We start from the raw sequence: 21,179 nt of genomic DNA, 5'->3' as shown, positions 1-21,179 counted from the left end.
TGAGGCTGTGATGTCTCCCAGGTGATAAGACCCACTTAGCTCCTCCCTGCGTTTCCCCAGTGCACCACTGTCCCTGCAGGATCCTGCCCAGACTCGTCTCTGCTGAAAGGAGCTTTTCACTCCAACACTTGCATCCAAACTCAGACCGCAAGCCTTTAGCTCATGGGTTAAGTCAACGGATTGTTTGTATTCCCCAAATACTTTTGCTGATTTGAGTGAGTTAGCCGCACGGCATCAGCTGATCCCTCACACTGCACGCAGAAGGACCAAAGGTTTTGTCAAGGAGATAACGGATTACACGTTTTCTCTCCTACTGAGTCGACCCCGCTGTCTTCCCCTCTGCCCTGCAGGAACACAGAGCGGCACACCAAGGAGCGTGCTGAAACCACGCCAGATGGATCGCCACACCAATGCTGCGGGATGAAGCAGCTAAAGAGGTTTGTGTCAGGGCAGAGACTTTGTTGTTACAGTGTGCATTTCAAATCGGTGCTGCTTGTAAACTGTGTTATTGTTGGGAAGTTAAACGGCACTGCTCCACCATTGAGGTTCTCCACAGTGATCAGGATTGCTCTCCTCGCTCGCCCACGCCGAAACTCATCGCTTGGTGCACGGAGAGAGTGCCAGCCCACTTTGCCCATAAGCTGTACGCGACCATGGCGTTGGGGACACGTGTAACACCACCTTCTCTACTACTTCACGCTCTCTTGGCTTGAATCCGGTGGTAGAGGCCTCCATCTTGAGCCACTGGGTGACATCATCACGCATTTGAGATTGTCCGCCATTTTTTCTTCTTCTTTACTCACTCCCTCTCCGAACACACACACATGGCTCACACAGACGTACTCATGCACTGTGAACAAGACTGTATTTACAGTTTAGTTATTTGTCCCTGATATGAGGCTGATGACTAGTAAGTATTGATACCCATTTCTCATTTTATGATTATCGATAATTATCGGATATTTGTTATTTATCAGCTAATAACTGTTCCTACCAGAGCACGACAACACCTGATAGCCAATAGCCACATGTAGAGGTGGTGGCTCCATTTCGATATCAACGGTACAACTGACCACAGTGTTTCTGAGGGTTTATGATGCTTGTGGACCAGGTAGAGGAAAACTGCTGATGGTGAATGAACAGGCTACGTTAGCTGCACTTAATAAGCAGAATACTGTGGTTCTCTGTTCACACATCAAGCTGTTCCCCTCTGCAGATGAGTTGTCCCACATTTCCAGGGATTAAATAAGATTGCACTCACAACTTTATCTTCCCGAGGTCATCGCAGGAAACGCAGTCTTGGTGATTAAGAACTGATTTGATACTTTTTTCAAATATTTATTTTGGGGCACTATGCCCTTTAAACAGAACAGAGAGCGAGAGAGTAGGAAAGACATGCAAGCGTTAGGGGTCGGACAAGTATGAAGGAAATCAAGTAAAAGACATTTCCACATGTTAGCTTTATTCATATAAGTGAAAGTAGACATCACAACATCCATCTGCTTTGAACAGAACATATGACATAAGCACAGCTGGATAGTTGAAAGAAACACTGTACATGCACACGAGTAGATGATGCTGAAGAGCCGGTTAATCCAGTCAGAGGCTAAATGAGATATCAGATGCAGATCTGTTCTAATCTACTCAAGGCTGTGGACTAAGACATTATGAGTGTATCATGCTGCTAATTAGTTTCATTTATTGTTTTTATCTATTTGAAACACATACACACTATATCATGAATTCTAACAAATTCCAATCACATTCACAATCACTGATAGTGTTGATAGTGTACTACATGTGGTGAGAGGAATATTCACAACATTACTTTTGCAATAATTATGACAGTGTCCATAGAACAGTTAAGGTGACGCTGTTAATAACGTAGAATTTAAGTGAACACATAAACTAACTCATGGACACACTGAATGTCCAATTTAATCACAAGTTCATGTTACAATCTAAATATGTCAACTATTGAAACCTTCAGTTAAAACATGGGGGGTGTGTTAGGTACCGATGTAAAACAACACCACAAGGTCTGGTTGGAGGAACAGAGTCACGTGTTTAAAGGCTTATGAGGAAACCTGCCATGGGGTGTAACACTCACTGGGCAGGATTTTCTGGAACGACAACACAACAGAAACGATCATTCCTTACACGTCAGAGGGATCCTCCAGAAATGTGTGCACGCATGCGTCTGACGTTTTAGCTGTTTGGCTCATCACTTCGAAGTTTGTGTTCACATGCCGTGCTCATTGGGTTTTCAGCTGACGTGGGCAACTGTTTCCAGTACATTTCCTGCTCTGCACCAACCTGCACAAAGGCAGCTGGGGGACACAGTGGAGTATTTAGCAGCTAATTAGTTCCCTCAGAAGGCAGTGGAGACAACAACAGAGCAAAATAAGTAATATTGGAGTTACAGTGGACCGTATGACACAGACACAACTGCATATGAATGATAATATTACTCCTCCTAACTGCTACATGTTGCAATACTGCAGGTAACACCAGCTTGTCAAAAGCTACCTTGACGCACCTTAAAAGGAGATGAGCATCATGAATTGAAACTGCTCTTATGAATCCCTCAATCCAAGAGGTCATGATGCAATATAACGTACGTTTCTGTCACCATCATTCAAACCGTTTATATCCATAGCCTACAAGCAGCACACCCTTAGAACGTAAACCCACCACAATCAAAAGCATCAAAATCAGAGTCTGCCACTTCAAAGTCAAAGCTGTTATAGTGAGGGGAGTCGAGTGCGGGGCTGCCGGAGTGGTACGTCCCTGCTGGTCCACAGCCAGAGAAATCTGCGTTGACCGGCAGGTCAGGAGCTTTGGCTTCCAGATTAGAGGGGGAGCATGCCCCTAGGTAACCCATAGCAGAAGAAGCAGCAGCCCCTCCCATCAGCAGATAAACCGCTTTCACTGCCTCGGTGTTACTGATGGTGCCGTGACGCAGGCATCTCGCGGAATGTGGACTTCCTTTGTCATACTTTGTACGGGGAGAATTACGGCCTGTTGGATAGTGTGGTTTGAGCAGAGAACAAAGAAGTTATACATATTGAAATGTTATTATGTACACAAATAAGCAGGCATCCTAAACTGACCTTTCTCCCTCGGGGACGGACAGGTCATGGGACCTGGGGAGGGGGACCTCCTGTCACTAACAGGTGGAGACGGTTGGTCTTTGTCCAGGATCTGCTCAGGCACCAGGTCGTGCAGAGAAATGCGCGGTGGAACCTGATGTCTCTTACAGGGACTGAGAGATGATGAAAGACTCTGATGGAAATAAAATAAGAATAATGGCCTTACCGAGAATCACAAGCATCAAATTCAGTTATCCATTAAATCCTAAGAGATCTATAAATATAATAAATATATTTAAATAAAAGGGATAGTCGGATATAAGCATGGCTAAACACATGCTTATAACGTGACTCTATATTGGCTCAGAATAAATATCTCAATGAATAAACTATTCAATGAAACTTTGTTCATTATCTCTTAAGGATGAACCCTTCAGTGAGCCCCCGATTTTTTGTTTAAATGACATTGGCAGGTCAAAGTTTACACTGTTGAAATCAACATTATCTCAGATGATGGAACTTTACAACATGGCAACCGGGCACATTTTCCAAAACAATATTAATGTCTTACCATTTTCACTTTTTTCAGCACATTCACCCATTGACTAGAAAAAGTGAAGAAATGTATTCTGTTATTACCTCAATGCCAAATGTACACACATCAATCAAATCAAGTGAATAACAGAGAAGTAACTGGTTCAGGAACGGAATGTATAGAAGCCTATTGGGGCTAAGAGGAGAAAGCATATTCGGCTTTTCTACTTCCTGTTACACAATATTGCTGTCAGTCATGAACCTATGCACAAGCTGACCCATATGAAGTAGGAATGGAAACAAGTCAGGTGAAAAAAGTAATCCGCGTTTTTTTTCTTCTGGTTATTATGTAAATTTAAGAGGGGAAAATGGACTTGTGTTATATGAGCAAAATTTCAGAAAAAGATCAACATTTTGGAAATTACACATACGAGCAAATTTTTATGCTACATCTTCCTTACTGAGAGCTCCTTAAATACCACTCTCTCTCGTTTTTGTATCTCTACATTACAGCTAAGCTGACAGCTATGCAGTCAGCTTAGCATAAAGAGACAGGGATCACTAAAGGACGATAATTAACATGTTATGTTTATTCCAAATAATAACAGAAGAATTAAACGGTCATTATGTGCCTGAATTTTATTTTTTTTTGGGACCAGTTACTTCCTGAAATCAACCTGTTTTTACAGTGGCTAGCTGTTTGTTCGTTATGCTAAGCTAAGCTTCATATTTTGTTTCTCTTAGGACGTCCTCACTTTAGAACAAACAACCGAAACAGATCAGACTCCTTATCCTTCTTTAAATCGCTCTTTATAAATGCGCTTTTACTGGGCTTGTGGTTTGAGTTTATATATATTTTCTAAGTCTCTATATTGCTCAGATTTTATACAATGATGTTACTGTAACTGGTAATATCTCTACCGTTCTATTTTAAATATTTATTTCTTCGAATTTGCTTTATTTGATGTTTGCTTGACATTTTATATTTTTATTACTTTTATCATTTTGTCCTGTAAAGTACTGTCTAGCTTTGCTTTGAAAAGTGGTATATAAAAAAAGTATTATTATTATTTTAAAGACAGACGTGAGAACGGTATCAATCCTACTCTTGGCACATGAAGCGAAAAAGTTTATTCCCAAAACTATAGAACTATATGCCTCAAGGTAATTGCTGATAATTTGGTCATATTGCATTACAAAACATAACTCCAATATCTGGACAGAGTATTGATCTACCAAAGTAAAGTGATTAGGGAAATGACAGTGACCACCAGACCTGCAGTCTGCAGGTGTATCAGCCAGCAGCAGCAGGTACTTGTTCTGGGGGAGGATCAGAGCGAAGCAGCAATCCCTGCATCCGCCCGATGGTAATTTGGGCAGATCCAGGATCTCCTTTCCTTCCACAATCGCCTCACAGCTGCTCTGCAACATCACGAGCTGGTCGGGAGGAGACGACACGTCATGGCAAACAAGAAGGCTGCCCTCAGCTGTGAGCAGAAGGAACCTCTTTTTCCACTGTTTGAAAATGAATCCACCTGGATAGGAGAAGCAGGGTGGACATAACAGGATATGGCATTAAATAATAAATTAGTATTTGTTGGAGAAATGTTGCTATGATTAATCATTTTGAATCAGAACAACAGAGTTTACAGCCAGTACTGGGCGTGGTCACAGTGTTCGTGACAGCACTGCGAGCACTGTACAGCTGGATTAAAACATGAACACTGTCATTCTGTCATCCCCACAGATTAGAGTCCGTCACATGGTTGGAGGATCAAGGGTCTGTGGAAACAGGGCTCGACCAATCACACGATACTGATCAGTGTGCACATGGTTTTAGCAAAATTACACACGCACACACACATACACACACAAACACACACGTCTAGACCAAATCGTTCTAATTTCATACAGTCAAAAAACACATGGACACCTTTTATTAAAGATCAAAAAAGAATAATAATATTGAGAGATGATGTGAAGAGACAGAAGAAGAGCAGCCGAGCCTCATCCTTGTCCATTCTGTGTATTTTTAGCCACAGTTTGAGCTGATGTTTTTATCTGGGTTTCCTTTAGAGCTGAAACTACAGAGTGCAAACCCATTTGTAATGCACAATATTTGCACGGTTAATAAATCCCCCTTACTTTTTACAATTGCCTTACTATAGAGGATTTATAGAATTATTAAATTATTATAATTATTTCCTCAAAATTGTAATTGTATGGTCTCAAGACAATTGCTAACTATTTTAACTATAATATAATGTAATGTGTGTAATTTTTTAACCAAACCTCTAAAGAGTAAAACTAGGGAAACTAGATCAGTATTCATAAAGTCTTGATAGTGAACAGACACCGAATGAGAACAATGACACTATCCCATATCTGGATAAAAGAGAGACAATCGTGTGTACTCAAAAAAATGTCACCACAGCTACTATGTCGCCTTCTGAGCCAAGAAAGAGAATCAACTCACCGTGCATCCTCAGCGTCCCATGATGGAGCCCAGAGATGTTCATGTTCATGTTAGCAGACGATGGAACCCAGTGTGACAGGCTCAGAGAGAACGGGATACAGGGACAGGATGGGGGGGAAATCACAAGGCTCAATGTGAGTTTTAATGCCCGGCGTTAATCCTCGTACAGCGATTCTTCTCCGCGGGGCCAGGGTCCAGCAGTTTGGTAGGAAAATGGGTTGTGATGGGATGCTACACCAACTGCTCTAGTGTGTGTGTGTGTGTGTGTTTGTGTGTGTGTGTGTGTGTGCGCAATGAGTTCCTGCGTAAAATGGCTCATGAACATGATTCAGCTGTATTTTTTAAGATGAACTCATTTTTAAATACACAGAATTTAAAGTGGTCCTAAAATCCGATGCTTTCTCTATAGAGTTGACATTAGGGGATATATTTTTAATCTTTAATCTTTCTATTTCAAAGCAGTCATGACAAGACAGGAGGGTCATTAGAATTAAGTTTATTCTCATACAGAATTGAATTGTAATCACAGGCTTTGTTGTCATGAAGTTGTCATGAAAAAACAATAAATAAAATAATTTAAAATCAAAGATACAAGCTTCAGACTAAATGTTATAAACCAAAGTGAAAGTGACACAATAATCGCAAGAGTAAATACATGATGACTTCAAATAAAACGATTGTTTATGTATAAAGACAAAGCTAACTTCCTCATTGTGTTTGGTTTGTGCAGATTGATGCAGTCGATTCATCACATTCCCGTCATTAAATCTCATAATAAACAGAAGCTAACATATGGAAATTGGTGAAAGAGGCAACATTTGTATGTAAAGTGATATAAAGTATGATTGAATACTTATTCCTGAACTAGTGTAAAATGATTCAACTTAAAAAAGGTGATTTCTGGCATGAGCTTCCTTTGCATATAACGCTTCTTTCTCCACTGGCAGTTTAACATTCTGCTTAAGATGACCTTTATGCACCGACAGTTGCTCTGCTTGTTTCGCGTGTTTTTTTCATGACACAATCCATTCGTTGTGTGTTTTGTGAGGAATGACGAACACAAGCAGGACGTCAGCTCAGTAGTTGTGTGTGTGGACTACTTGTTGATTAGGAGAGCTGATCCTCGTATTGTTTTCTGAAACAGTCTCCAGCGGGGTAGAAGTCCCAGCATCGCTCCTGGTACATCTTCCACACGTACGACTCCTGAAACACGGGATTTGACAACGCGATAGAATGGAGGAGACAGTCAGTGGGAAACTGGCTCATAAAATGAACACATAAATAAATAAATAAAGAGTCAATAAAAACGTAATAACAGCAGACTGACCTGTCCAGTGTGCTCTGTATCATCTTTGTTGATAAGATACATTAAGAAGAACCTGGAAAGGACATGTTCACATTTTCACAAATACACACACACTCACATATTGAACACGTACACGGTGTAACACAGAGCACGATACTCACATGTAATTGGCCAGGTTGTGCTCATCTAAAGTGTGAGTCTCGAAACCATGCGGCGTCGTGTCGAAGTAGTCGCTCCCGATGCCACATATGAAGCATTTTGTCTGCACATACAAGTGATAGGAGATGAAGCTGCCATCTTGTGCATAAGTGAAGAAAAGGTGTTGACTTTAAGTGTTTTATCTTTTACCTCCATGTCTTCCTTGACCTGCTCTTGTTGGTCTCTGAGTTCTCCAAAGGCATCAATGATCAGACCTGTTTGTATTTGGACAGTAACATTATCATCAGAGGTGCTTATTAAATCTGTCAAGTGGCAAAGATAATTGTAATTTCCATTCCTCCAACAGTTTCAAGTCTATCCTTTATCCTCATCAATGCATTATCATTATGATCATTACCATTAGTTTGTTAACTTTGTAACCATTTACTTTCATTTTATGAGTTACCCTATATCTCTGAAAGATATAAAATAAAAATGAAAAAATAACATTATGATTAAGACATGACAGTAAAGCTAACCCAGTTACAATACACAACAGTATAAATGCTCCCTACTGTACAGGGAGAAATTAAAAATTAACTAGAAGAAAACGAGATTGCTTTGAGTGCTGTGTAGATCGGGTTTACATCTGACATGGTTCTCCTGTGGCCAAAATTAAAATTACAACAATAAACATGTAGTAACAAAAAATAACGTTTTACAAAAAAGGGCCTGGAAATAATTTTCCCAAATAAAACATTCTTTAAAAAAAGATATTCTTCCATTTCAGGGCTTCCATATTATACCCAAAGACATGGCATTTGCAAAGTGTTTTCCTGGCTAACGCCGTCTTTACCCTGAATAATAGCCAGCAGAATGACAATGACGAAGAAGAAGAAGGTTATATCAAAGACCACTCGATACAACTCGTATTCATCTCCAGCAGGATCCTCGATCTCATCCCCGATGCCTCCTCCTGCCCGCACACCCACGTACATGTGGAACAAGTAACACTGCAAAGTAAAGCAAATACACATCGTTTAGGAAGCGGCGCAGACGTGCATGTAGCAACAGGCACATTTTATTTTACATCAGAGAGCTAAAAAGTGACTTACAGTCATCATGTCATCGCATTTCATATCTGGTTCGTCCTCCTCCTCGCCCTTGTTGTAAAACTTGCGGAAGAAATTGAAGGCGATGACGGTGTAGAGGTACACCACCACGGCCAACAAGCCCACAGTCATCATGAGCTGGCAAAAAGAAGAGGGTAACACAGTCAGTACATTCTCTCACAGATAGACTAAATGAATACTGCTGAAGTTCCTCTGCACTTGCCTGTTTGCCATTGTGTGTGACTGAGGACAGGATCGTGCGGAGAGTTTTCACACCCATGGCGATGTCCAGCAGGTGACAGGCATAGAAGAAGTTGTTGTAATGTCCAAGCAAGGACATTATCAGGTACCAACAGAGATACAGGAAAGTCTGCAAAGAGATAACAAGGAGGGTGATGTCACTTCATAAAGGCAAAGTGGTGTTCATATAGGATACTACAGTATGGAGTACACTGTAGGAAAAAAAAGGAACCCTTAAAGAACTAAACTGGCCAAACACTTCAGTAAAAGTTATTCTAAAGATACAATTTCACACATTCAGCAATGGGATGTGTTTTTCTTTTGTATTTTTACAGATAATTAAATGTTATTTAACATTCCAGACCATTAAGCAGTTTAATAATCCAAAAAATATGAATCTATAATTTCCCATAATATTAATTAATTCTATATAGTAAATATCTTTTGTAAAAGTAATAAATCGTACTATGGCATTCACACTTAATTAAGCTGTTTTAGTGTATAGTATGGTGGAATATAGAATGAAGTATAGGTTTGCTTACACCGTCTGTGAACACAACACCAAATTTCCAGATCTGGTACTTGATGTCGACGGTGGTCGCCCTACAAAGACACAATATTGGTTGGAATCCACTTTAAATATTAGGTTACACACTTGAAAGGCAATGTCTGATGTGCCCCGTGGTACATCTCTCCTTTACCATACCATGCAAACACAGAGTTGTCTGGTTCCTCCTGTTTCTTCTCGTGCTGCTGACTCACGTCCAGGGAGGCTAAATCAACACCGAGCAGTTCTGCGATTCTTTCTCTGCCGTAAATGTCTCCGTACTTATCAAGAACCTGGACACAGATATTAGATGTATTAGACATTTTTAACATGCTCTACAGCTGCCATTTTGAAAACAAACAAAACCACTCACCTTTCGCTTGACAAATTTATCCCAATAGTTGTTTGGGAAAGAGCTGTGGAATAAAAGTGACACAATGTATGAATTAAATTAAGGAAGAAAACCTAAATTTCAATATTGATATTATTATGAAGCATCTGTCTGGAGTGACTTCCGGTCCCACATACGGTGTATTGAGGACCAGACGGTCCCACTGGCCCTTGATGTCATCGTCCTCAGGCTGCTCGGTGATGTAAAGTCCATCAAACTCAAGCTTTCTTGCGAGTTCTTTCTCTCTTCTAAAGATCACAAGTGGAATCTAACAAAGACAAATGTGTATGTTGTTAAACTAAAGTAGCAAACTTTTGCCTCATGGGAGTTTTTTCTCTCATCCTACCTTGAGGCAGTTGTAGCCGATGATGCAGATGAACGAGATGACTGTGTGCAGGAGGGCGATGAAGGCCATGGTGGGCTGCATGTAGCCCGTGCTCTCCTCTAGGTAGAAATAAACCGGCACGTCTTCCTCATCCTCTTCTCCTTCTTCATCCCATCCAGATCCCTCAGCTTCTTCCCCTGAACCTTCAAACAAGCCAGAGCCCTCGAACAGCCCGCTGCCCTCCCCCATTCCAGATCCTTCCATTTCCTCACCACCGGGTGGGATTTCAGACACCTGGACAGAACGGAGCAATGTAGACCAGAGGCAGCTCAGACTTAGTCTATAAAGCAAATATATAGCACTACATAATCATTCATTTGTAAAATGATATTTTTACCTTGTAGAACAGCAGAATGAAGTTCAGTGCAAATGCAAGGAACAGAGCCAAAAAGCGCAGGTTGTAAAAGTTTCTGGAGAGGTAGTTCTACAAAGGAGAGAGTCAGTTAGTGCGTTAGTAAGTGTGACATGATGACATTGAATTTATGCGAGCAAAACACAAGTAGCTGTGTCACCATGAATTTCATTCTTTGGGTTTCCAGCTCAGCCCAGATCTGAAAGCCTCCCTCCCTTTTCGGCTTCTCTTTTTTCTTTGCAGATTTCCTGGGTTTATCTGGCTGCTCTTTCTCTTTGCTCTGGGAATCTTTCTCCGCTTTCTCTCCAGATTCGACACTGAAAATCAAACACAGTAGTTTTTGTTTTTTTAAATCTCTATTATTTATTTAGACCTTGGAGTGTATATTAATGTAGATGGAAAATCAACTTGTTTCTTACTCTGCCTTTTCAGGTTCTGGAGGAGGCTCTGCTACAGGTTCAGGGGGTTTCTGACTCACATCAGTCTCTTCTGGAGCCTGTAACCAAACAAAAACACAAAGTAAATTTCAGGGCTCTCTTCCTCCCTTCCCTGGAGGAATAACTACTATGAGAATTATTGGCTAATTGATCCATTGTGTTTCATTTAAGATGCAGAAAACATACCTTTTTCCTCTTTGTTATGGGAGTTCCTTCGGGAGTAGGGGGTTCGACAGCTGCCTCTACACCCATGTCACCGAGTCCACCTGGAGCATCCATACCTGGTATCCTCCCACCCTCTTTTTCCTGGGTGTCCTCCTCTTCCTCCTCCCCACTGCCAGTCTCTCCAGTGTCCGTCACCCCCCCAGTCTCTTGTTCCTCCCCTGTCCTCGGCTCCCCTGGTCCGTCCCCGTGCACGTCGTCCTGCGTGGGGTCTGGCATGCTGGCTAAAATCTCCGTCACCGTGATATTCTTCGCCCCCTCCACTAAGCCACCACCGAACAGAGTTTGCCAGATGATCATAAAGAAGCCTTTGCACACATTGTAAATGAAGTGGAGTATGCTCATCAGGATGGTCCAGAAGAAGGTGGACAGAGCCACCACAATCTCTTTGATGGTCATTTTCCTCACTCGGCGATATTGTCTGCGAAGGTTACGGAAGGTGAAAATGCTGAAGAAGCCCAACATGCTGTTTATAAAGTCTGCAAAGGCCGAGCTCGATTCGGGCTCTCCTTCCTCTCCGTTACTGTCCTCATCCCCTCCTCCGTTTGCTCCCCCTCCTTGTCCTGCCTCACCTCCACTTTCCTCTACTTCGTCATCCTCCTCTCCCTTCTCCTCCTCCTCCTGCTCTGAAATCTGAGAGGCTATATTCATCTCAAAGATGGTGTCCTCACAGAAGTTGACAAACATTTCCATTTTCTCGGATTCACCGCCCTCATTCACCACATCAAAGATGAACTGTCGTTTGGACTCTCTGACTTGGGGCATCTCCCACTGCTTGCGGTTCACTTCACTGATTTCAAAGTAGATGCGCTCAATCTTTCTGCTGGCGCCCATTATTTCAATACGGCCAAGGAAGGGGCGGAAGTAGTTGAGCACACTCTCTGCCTGCCCGAGGAAGTTCTGTAGCCTGGTGTCATGGGGGACGTGCTCAGACAGGTTGGTGAGCAGCACAGCGATGTTGAAGCCGATATCTTTTGCGGGTTCCTGAAAGCGACTGGCAAACTCCTCGTAGTTGATCATGTCGTTCTCATCGGCCTCCGAGCAGGACAGAAGAAACTGGATCTCTGAGGGAGCGTACTGCTTCTGACTGTCCATGGCCTTCTGGAAGTCCTTCTTGGAGATCAGTCCTCGCGGGTCCGTGACATAATCGCGGAAAGCGTCCGAAGCCACGATGTCTTTCAGTTTGAGGAACATGTCAAAGAACTTGAGGATCATCTCAACGTTACTGGAGGACTCCACCAGCATGTCCACCATCTGGCGGGCGATCGTTCCATTGACCACGTTGCCTGAATAACACAGAGTAAAACTCAAACAGAGGTTTGAATTGGACAAGACGGCAGGAAATGAAAACTGATGAGCACATACTACAACAAACTAAAGCTCCTTACCCTCCAACAGTGAGAGCAACATAACAACCATGTCTTTCTGCAGGTCAAGAAGCTCCTTCAGCAAACCAATCTGGCTCGAGTCCTGTCACCAGAAGAAGATGCACAAACTCTTACAGTAATAACAACAGGTTAAATCAAAGATTAGGATTTCACATGGCTTTATAGAGATGCAATAGTCATTGGTGAAGTAAAAACACAGATGTAAAGCTTCAAAAGTTATCACACAAAACTATTATAACACATCATGACTCAAATACTTGTTATGATAAGAGGGTATTGCAACAATAAGTTAATTAACCAAACCCTTATTCTGAGATAATTTGTCAATTTAAATGCTGGTTTGACACGTCAGTTATTCCGATTTCAAAATTCATCAAATAATCTTGAGAATAAAAAATTACTTTAAATAGCTGAGACTTTAGAAGGGACATCTTAGCATTTACCAATCCATCAATAAAGATTACGTCTGCACACTGTGCAGCGATCATCTTCTCTTTTTATGGTTTGTGTTTGGACATGTAGCCTCCTCCTAAATGCTGTGGATAGCTATGATATATAAATATATATATATCCTATATAACATATATATATATATATATATACTTAAAGGTCTGTATTTATAAAGTGCTTTCTAGTCTTGATGACCACTCAAAGCACTTTACAGTATATGATATACACACACACACACACACACATATCTATATATATATATATATAGATGATGTTTAGAGTTTAGTGTTATAGACAAAGCAATACAAAAGCACCAAAGCAACACACCACAAATGTAAAGCATACTCTTTCAGGTTAATTATTAGAGATCTCATATTAAAGTGTATACTCCAGAAGCGGAGGTTAAAGGTCAGCCCCCCTGTCAGGATATTTTGTAGTCACCTGCTTCTCTCATTATGAATTCTCTTGTGTGCGACACAAGTGGATCTTTACCTGCTTTAACTTCACTTATATAATCCTTCAAAAGCCATCAAAAATTAAATTCAAAATATGATTTTGAAATTATGGCTGAAAGACCCATATAAGAAAAAAAAAAATTGAAATAATGCTAAAGTAATATCAGGGAGAAACACACATTTCAAACTGTATTTAAAAATGTTAATTATGTGGTTTGAATGGCCTGAGTGGTCTCAAAAGGTTTTGATTAGATATGAGAAGTCTATATTGCTGTGTGAGCTGACTCTGACTCTCCTCAGTTCACTAGTGCATTCAGTCCATTGTGAGTCCGAGCTGTCACATTCAGTTCAGTTCAAAAGAAGCCTACAAGCAGTGCACATGCGGCCAGTAGCTCAGCAGCCTATTTATTTATTTATTTATATATGACTTGACAGACTCTGATTGTTTCTCTGGCTTTTGATACTCTCTTAATGAAGAGGTAATTATGGTAACTCTAAATAAATGGTTCACTCACTTTGAAATTCTGATGGTAAAGATTTGCTCTTCTAATTCACAATGTGTTTCAGTTTCATTTAATGCCCTCTGCTGGACAACACTAAAAGTAAATACACCTTTTCATCACCAAATGATTTATCTATTATCATTTTTAGTTTGACTTGTTTAATTTAAATATTTTCAGATCTTCACATATCGACCTCAAATGAATAATGAATAAGAGCTTTTAAATGGGGTCAATTCTCATTTCATGCTTAAAAGCAGGTGGATATAAAACGACCTGATAAGGGAAACCCACACTGAATAAAGTCCATACTAGTAAACACAATATCACATCAATAGATAAATAAAATGGATACATACTTTACCCTGCATTGACCATGTGGAAGACAGTTTAAATAATGAATAAATGATTCAGTTGTTACACAATAAAAGCATTATTACATTTTCAACTTTTGAATATGACATATTTATATATATATATATATAATTTTATTTCACAGCAAATTTTTTAAATAACACCAATTTATTTACAAATTGAGGCCCCTATTTTAACAAAAATAATTTCCAGCTCAGGAAATGACCAAACGATCAGAGGGCTGCTTGCGACCACCCAAGAAAACTTTCTAATTGATACATCAAATTTTATACATCCAGTGTTTAAATATCCCATTTTCACTGGTGTAATTCAATATGATTGCTGTCAAACAGAACAGCCAATACTTGAGAATATCAGGTCAAAAGGGGCACGGGAAAGTAATTTTGTGTTAAGTGCATCGTACGTTAGCGTGTGCGGAGCTGGGGACCTACAGACGAGTGTATGGCTCTGTCTTTTAACTTGACTCAGATTAAAGGGTTACGCATGCAAACACCTTACTACCGATAAAGTTGTGCTATTAGCCTCAGTCATCCACAGAGGATGACTGCTTTGTACAGAGCGAAAAAGTCATGTGATTTCTCTCAAAGTATTTGGACCTTTCATTTGTAGCATTAAAGCTGCACCATGTCTGAAATCAAGGTGGTTCCACATGTTCAGTCAGGTTGGTTGGTTGGATTTTCATTATTATCTCATATTTTTCAATTCAGGGAAAGGGAATGTGTAGATCACAGTGGATCCAGCCACATTAAAGGTTCTTGTTTTTGCAATGTTTTGACTTGTCGCAGAAGGAAAAGCACCGCTGTGACTGATAACATGAATAATGGTTCTGTTCAGTTCAAGTGACCCACATTTACATGGACACTAATATTCTGATATTAAGCAGATTATAGTCTGAATAAGAAGCTGTGATTCCCTTAACGTGAATAAGGTTGTACGCAGAATAAGCAATAATTGAATTAAGACACATGGAGTAGTCCGACCTTAGTCACATTGTACGTGAAGGTCTTAATCGTGTCATGACAAGTTTTCAAAGAATTCTGCGGCAGTTGGAAACTGCTTGAGGAAATTTACCCGGAGTTCACGTTTAAACAAGCAGTTAGACATAATATTTACATGAGTCATAATCAGACTATGCTATATAGCATATTAACGGTTATAGGAATGAAATATTCTATTAGAAACGCCTGTCAACAAATGTTATCCAGAATAAGGTCACTGCTTGAAATAAAGCTGTCCATGTAAGTGTGGTTGGTGTGACAGTGAGCCAACATGCACAGCACCAGGACCTTGAAACTGAAGCAGCTAAATGGGACTGGACCATTATTGATTCTATCTTTTACACTGGTGAAATTTCTACTGCGACAAGTCAAGACTTTCTTCTGTGAAGGAGATGGCTCCTCATTTGAATGTGAGGAACCACTTTGAAACAGTCAGTACAAACCAATGGTGGAAATATTCACAGAAATCCAAAGTGACTTTACTCTCTGAATGTATTATTCAGGCGTTCTATATGCAGTCTATACCAGCCGCCTAACGGATAGAAGATTGCAAGCATGTTCACTATTAGGATTGTGACAACACATCTTTTACTCATGCACGTGTTGTATGGTTTATACTGTTGTGTGTACACATTCTCAGGAGAGTTAACGCACTGAGATCAACAGAACTATATTGATTCCCAAAAGGAAATGATGGAAGTAAACTATAATATTGTAATATAAATACGTTGTTCCTCGCCTGTTACTCAAGATAAATACTGTGAGCCAAAGTGAAACAAAGGATGAGCAGCAGTAGGCTCTAAACATCACTTTTCATAGTTACCATCAATATCTGAATATTGAGTACATAGTAACTGAATCACAAGTTCTGTAACCGATTTGGTCTGACATTACTCTTTTTTTTTTTTTTGCAACCGTGTCCGTTTGTTTTCTGGTATGTTTTTTTGTTTGTGGGCAAGATTATTCAATAACTGCAGGACAAATTAGCGCTAAACCTAAAGGAAGGATGCGGTCTGGGCCAGGGAGGAGCCCTTTACATTTTGGTGCAGATCTGGATCAGGGGGAAGATCAAGACATTTTTCATTACTTTCTTCACATTGTGAGATAGGACATTTTTGGGGAAATCTTCAGTGATTTCCCAGGAAGTTATTCATGGAATTTGAGGGGGAAAAAAATGGCATCCTTAGGGGACAAAGTGCAATTTGTTTCAGATACAAATCAATATCTAGATCTAGCAAGTTTAGATGTGGTTTCAAAAGGGGAATGTTGGGTCATGGCGGAGGTATGTGCCCTAATGAGTGACATTCTTGTTATACAAGTGTAGAATTGAGGTCGGGGAACTCAGTCCAAAGATTGTGTTTCCCTTTATTGACACGTCTGCAGCTAATTATCTTCTGTTTGTAAGACGTTATGAAACGATTGCGTTGTGCGTACCTGTGCCAGCTTCATCATCATATGGGCAAAGACATGAAGGAACCCAACAATAGCATCCCACAGCCTGCTGTGGGCCAGGGACTGCTGGTTGCCAGTGCATGGGCCCTGAAGAGAGAAACTGTGTGTTACTTACACACACAAAGAAAATAACTACCGCGAACGGCTGATTCGTTTATATATTTTACCTGAATATATTCAGTTAGACTGTTAAAAATCTGCTTCGCAACAATCATAGCTTTGGAGAAATTCTTTTTGCCTGGTTCATCGATTACGTCCTTCCCAGAGTAGTACCAGTAGAAATCACTGATAGACTCCTGGGTTGGAAAAACACAAAGAAATTATTATTTGGCATATAAATAAATTCTGTCTTAATGAATTTGAAATACTTAACACAAAATATTCAGTCATATGACTTCATAGATTTTCTGTTAAAAGCCTTTGGGAATAAAACAAAATTCTGAAAATCCATGACAAAGTTATATAGCAAAGTTGGAAGTGGACATTCACTCAACTATAAAATCTAGTTCTTGTCACAAAATAATCCCCTAAATGGCCTCTCAAACTTTTATTTACCATCCTCCAAGGTTATGATTTCACCCTTTTAGAACGATTACACAAACCCTACTTAATAACGTCATATAACATTGAGAAATACGGCCCTTAATTTCCCTCTTAATGCAGAATGACAGTGAAGCAGCACCTGAAGTCGGAGGAGGTAATCTACGGTGCAGATGATGACGTTGATGGTCGTCGTGCTTCCCGTCTGGGTCCGCAAATAGTTCTGAAAGTCTGCAGAGATCGTATTGAAGAGCAGTGTTTGACAGTGTGTAAGTTGCTTTAATGGATTTCATCTGACTCTCATTTGAAACATGAGTAGTTCTCACCGTTATTGTGACCTTCACAAAGCAACTGCAAGAAACGGAAGAGGTCACAGGTGAACTCATCGTCTGCCATCACTTTCTCATCTAAAAAGAGAAATCAAATGAACAGAGGTTTAAAATGACTTTAAGCAGGTTGAGAACAGACTAAACACAATGGTAAAAAACAAAAGTCTTACTGAAACAACCTACCATCATCTCTCAATGGATTTTACTATCAGGCATTTTCAATAACCACCTGTTACTGAGCGCTGCTTTGTTTGTATTTTGCAATATTCAAGAATGGGCCACACCAAGGAGGGGGAGATTAACAACATTCCATGGCAAATTCATTCAGGTAGAACTTCAAATGAACCTCCAGAATTAGATGACAAAAGTTTGTAGCCCAGACCGAAGCCCAGTCAACAAGTAAAACTTCTAAACCTTTACGTCATCCTTTTCCAGTCATCCAAGTGTTAATAATATTTCTTGTTAGGAAACCAATCAAATCTGTAGAGTAAAGGCCACGGATGAAAAACATTTAGAGGAGGATGTGGAATAGATGATCAGACTGTACCTTAATATTAATTCATTTTTAATTTGGACTGATTAATTTGTTTTCCATGTTAATGTCGATGAGACAAACACCTTATTAACAGTAACTAACAAACACATCACGTAACCGCTCATCACCTGGATCTGGATTTTTAGATTCAGTAAAGTGGTCAAAGTTTTCTATCCCAAATTTATAAAAATTTGAAATCCCCTCATGCTTTTTTTGGGCACACATTGTCTCTATCTACAATGCACATAAATAACATACATGTGATTTGTGCGATATATAAACAGTACAGAGGTCAAATCAAAGTTTAAACACTAAGATCTCTTGCAAATAAACAACCACATTTATTAGATGTGCACAGTTGTCACCAAATCCTGTTTGGTCAGTTGATAATAGAAATATGAGATATAATCATAACATCTGTTAAAATTATTTTGGTCATCAGAGTAGATGAGAAATTGCTGTAATATATTGAGCAGCTGCCACAATTTGTTTTTGTATTATTCTTTTCCAGCAGTAGAATGACAAATGATATTATTTCCTCTTTGTGAGCTGTGTTCATTTGTATCCCATTGCTGGTGATTGGTTACGTTATTGTTTTTAATAAATGAATTAAAGATGGGTGAGCTACACGATGTGACCTGATGCCTGATGCCGATAATTTATTACATGATGATGTTACGCAATTAGTATATTGTGATGTTTTCGCGCTATTAGGTGAGAAAAAGTGACTTACTCGTGCCCTCTTCGGAAACCATGCCGAGCCCCTCTGCCTTGTTCTGCCTCTCAAAGGCATTTAGATCCAGGACACTGCAAAGAATGAAAACCCGTTTTAAAAGTACAACCTTCACTCTTAAAATGTTTCTTTACTATTCATCGGATGAACATTATACACATTGATGGTTAACTGACGAGCATGTCTGCATCAAAGCTTGGACACTCAAAAAGAAGCCCACATCCTTCTTATCCCTCAGGTACTCCAGCATTTTCTGTAAAAAACAAAGAGAGTATACACAAATAAAGTGCCACTTTGAAGGTAACTTAAAATTCAAGATTATTAGAGCGTGATTTTTGGGGGCCTCCGCCGATATTTAAAAGTTCAAATTTCCGTAATAAACACTACAAATTTGGAATGATTCCTGAGATGTAATGATCAACATTTTATTATATATAACAAAAAATTAAAAGAAAATATAAAATATACAACCAAATATACAGAACTTGAATGGAGTAAATAAACATATTTTAAACACATATATTATATTTTAATGTTAAGTGTAAACATCTTTTCAGCAGTTTATTCTATAAAATAAACGCAGAAACTGATATTTCCGTGATAAGCTCATAGCGCCCGAATTTGATTGCCAAATCAATATATCTGTTAAGCTCTAATAATGACATAATCCAAAAAGCTTGTTTTCTTAACACGTACTCGTTGAACCTCACTGTTTCCACCGTTCAGGATGGAGATACCCAGCTTTAGTGTTGTGGACACCATCGGGCCTGTCTCACCTGGCGAAACACAACAAAACAAAAGTCAAACTTGTTTGGAGTGAACTGAACAGTTGCAGAGTGTAGAGAAGAAGATAGACAACCTTTGCAGGCACTGATCATTTGCAGAACCATCTCTGCAGCCCCACGATTATGAAGTCTGGACTGCTGGTACAGGAGCCTTTGTTTCTCCATTTCTTTTTCCTGCGGTGGACAAATGTGTAATGAGTATTTGGTTTGATTTATCTCCATTTCACGGAGAGAATTTAAACAGATAGAATGGACTCCTGGTTATGATAAGCTGTAAATCAACAGTTTTAACGTTAAAAATAGGGATGTTTACTCAGAGAGTCCTTTCTATCCATTCATGTTCTCAATTCCCATTCACTCTCCTTTCACTTCTTTATAATCTTCTGTCTGATCAACTTACCGTTTCCTTCTAAAATAAGTTATTACAATAGAATTATGTATAATACTGATCAAAAATAATATCTAGTAATTGGTTCTGTAAATTACATATTAATATAATCAATCTCACGTCATGCTTTTTCCCTATGTTGTTATATCAAAACATTCTGACACTAGTTCCTACGTACAGTAATATTGACTTTTTAACAAGCAATCGCATTATGGGATGTTACTGTCCAATTAAAACACCCACTTCATTAGTCATGGAGTTGCTACTATACTTCCTCACGTTTGCTGAATGGAGCAAGCGTTGGACTACAGGAAACTGCCCGGCTGGCATAACACTTTAACCATGTAGCCTTCCAAAGGGTCTTTATCGCAGTAGCCCTGCAAATAAGATACTTTGGACAAAGCCCTCTGTATCAGAGATATATCTGTGGCATAATATAGCAGTGTGCCTTTGTTTAGCTTAATTGGTTTGAAATATTAATGCAAATTACAAAAACAGCCTTTAACTCACTCTGTTAATGCACAATACTTCATTATCTCTGCCAAGGAGGTTATGTTTCTTAGTTTCTCAGTTGGTTTTCTGGATTATTCAAAAACTTAAGGAGATTACCGTCACATTTTATGGAAGAATGCTTTATGGGTCTGGAAAGTATCCAATCAATCTCCGACCTTTATTGTTGATTTCTCAAAGAATAACTCACGGATCTCGATGAAACTAATCAGGCATGTTTCGAGGACTGATCATTTCTATATAGATATCTGAAACTAGTAAATTCAATTGTTCTTTCACAAGGGGACTGTATAGAACCTTGGCAGAGGTATGCGTGTTCTGAGTGTCATTCTAATTTATAGTATTCATCCAACTAGGAATGATTAAAGTATTTTATACAAACAACTCGGCTGTCGAATGAATATCTCTGAATTCAGAAGACCAACTGACATTCCTCAGTTCAGCCACATCACAAATCAACTTGTAGTATCCCACGTTGTGACCACCCAAGAAACCCACCCCCACCCACC

At 39.7% G+C, this 21,179-nt stretch overlaps 1 protein-coding gene across 1 annotated transcript in view; it reads right to left on the bottom strand.

Annotated features, from left to right (window-relative positions):
• Positions 1 to 6,583: 6,583 nt before the first annotated feature.
• The window catches only part of LOC128457533 (ryanodine receptor 1), a 45,104-nt gene continuing 30,508 nt past the window's right edge, over positions 6,584 to 21,179 (bottom strand). Inside the window, exons 83-107 of the mRNA XM_053442267.1 lie at positions 19,847 to 19,946; positions 19,684 to 19,763; positions 19,164 to 19,240; positions 18,988 to 19,061; positions 17,717 to 17,797; positions 17,533 to 17,621; positions 17,018 to 17,146; positions 16,833 to 16,937; positions 12,621 to 12,702; positions 11,197 to 12,518; positions 10,993 to 11,069; positions 10,734 to 10,890; positions 10,559 to 10,645; positions 10,183 to 10,455; positions 9,974 to 10,104; positions 9,819 to 9,861; positions 9,605 to 9,738; positions 9,441 to 9,501; positions 8,882 to 9,028; positions 8,662 to 8,796; positions 8,403 to 8,559; positions 7,757 to 7,821; positions 7,570 to 7,670; positions 7,430 to 7,481; positions 6,584 to 7,305 (exon numbers count right to left, since the gene is read on the bottom strand). Coding sequence (XP_053298242.1) covers positions 7,210 to 7,305; positions 7,430 to 7,481; positions 7,570 to 7,670; positions 7,757 to 7,821; positions 8,403 to 8,559; positions 8,662 to 8,796; positions 8,882 to 9,028; positions 9,441 to 9,501; positions 9,605 to 9,738; positions 9,819 to 9,861; positions 9,974 to 10,104; positions 10,183 to 10,455; positions 10,559 to 10,645; positions 10,734 to 10,890; positions 10,993 to 11,069; positions 11,197 to 12,518; positions 12,621 to 12,702; positions 16,833 to 16,937; positions 17,018 to 17,146; positions 17,533 to 17,621; positions 17,717 to 17,797; positions 18,988 to 19,061; positions 19,164 to 19,240; positions 19,684 to 19,763; positions 19,847 to 19,946 — 3,855 coding nt within the window. The 3' untranslated portion in view covers positions 6,584 to 7,209. The remainder of the gene's footprint in view (positions 7,306 to 7,429; positions 7,482 to 7,569; positions 7,671 to 7,756; positions 7,822 to 8,402; positions 8,560 to 8,661; positions 8,797 to 8,881; positions 9,029 to 9,440; positions 9,502 to 9,604; positions 9,739 to 9,818; positions 9,862 to 9,973; positions 10,105 to 10,182; positions 10,456 to 10,558; positions 10,646 to 10,733; positions 10,891 to 10,992; positions 11,070 to 11,196; positions 12,519 to 12,620; positions 12,703 to 16,832; positions 16,938 to 17,017; positions 17,147 to 17,532; positions 17,622 to 17,716; positions 17,798 to 18,987; positions 19,062 to 19,163; positions 19,241 to 19,683; positions 19,764 to 19,846; positions 19,947 to 21,179) is intronic.

This window comes from Pleuronectes platessa, chromosome 15, assembly GCF_947347685.1.
Source record: "Pleuronectes platessa chromosome 15, fPlePla1.1, whole genome shotgun sequence".
Lineage (NCBI taxonomy): Eukaryota > Metazoa > Chordata > Actinopteri > Pleuronectiformes > Pleuronectidae > Pleuronectes > Pleuronectes platessa.
This window is presented reverse-complemented; position numbering and strand designations above follow the sequence as displayed.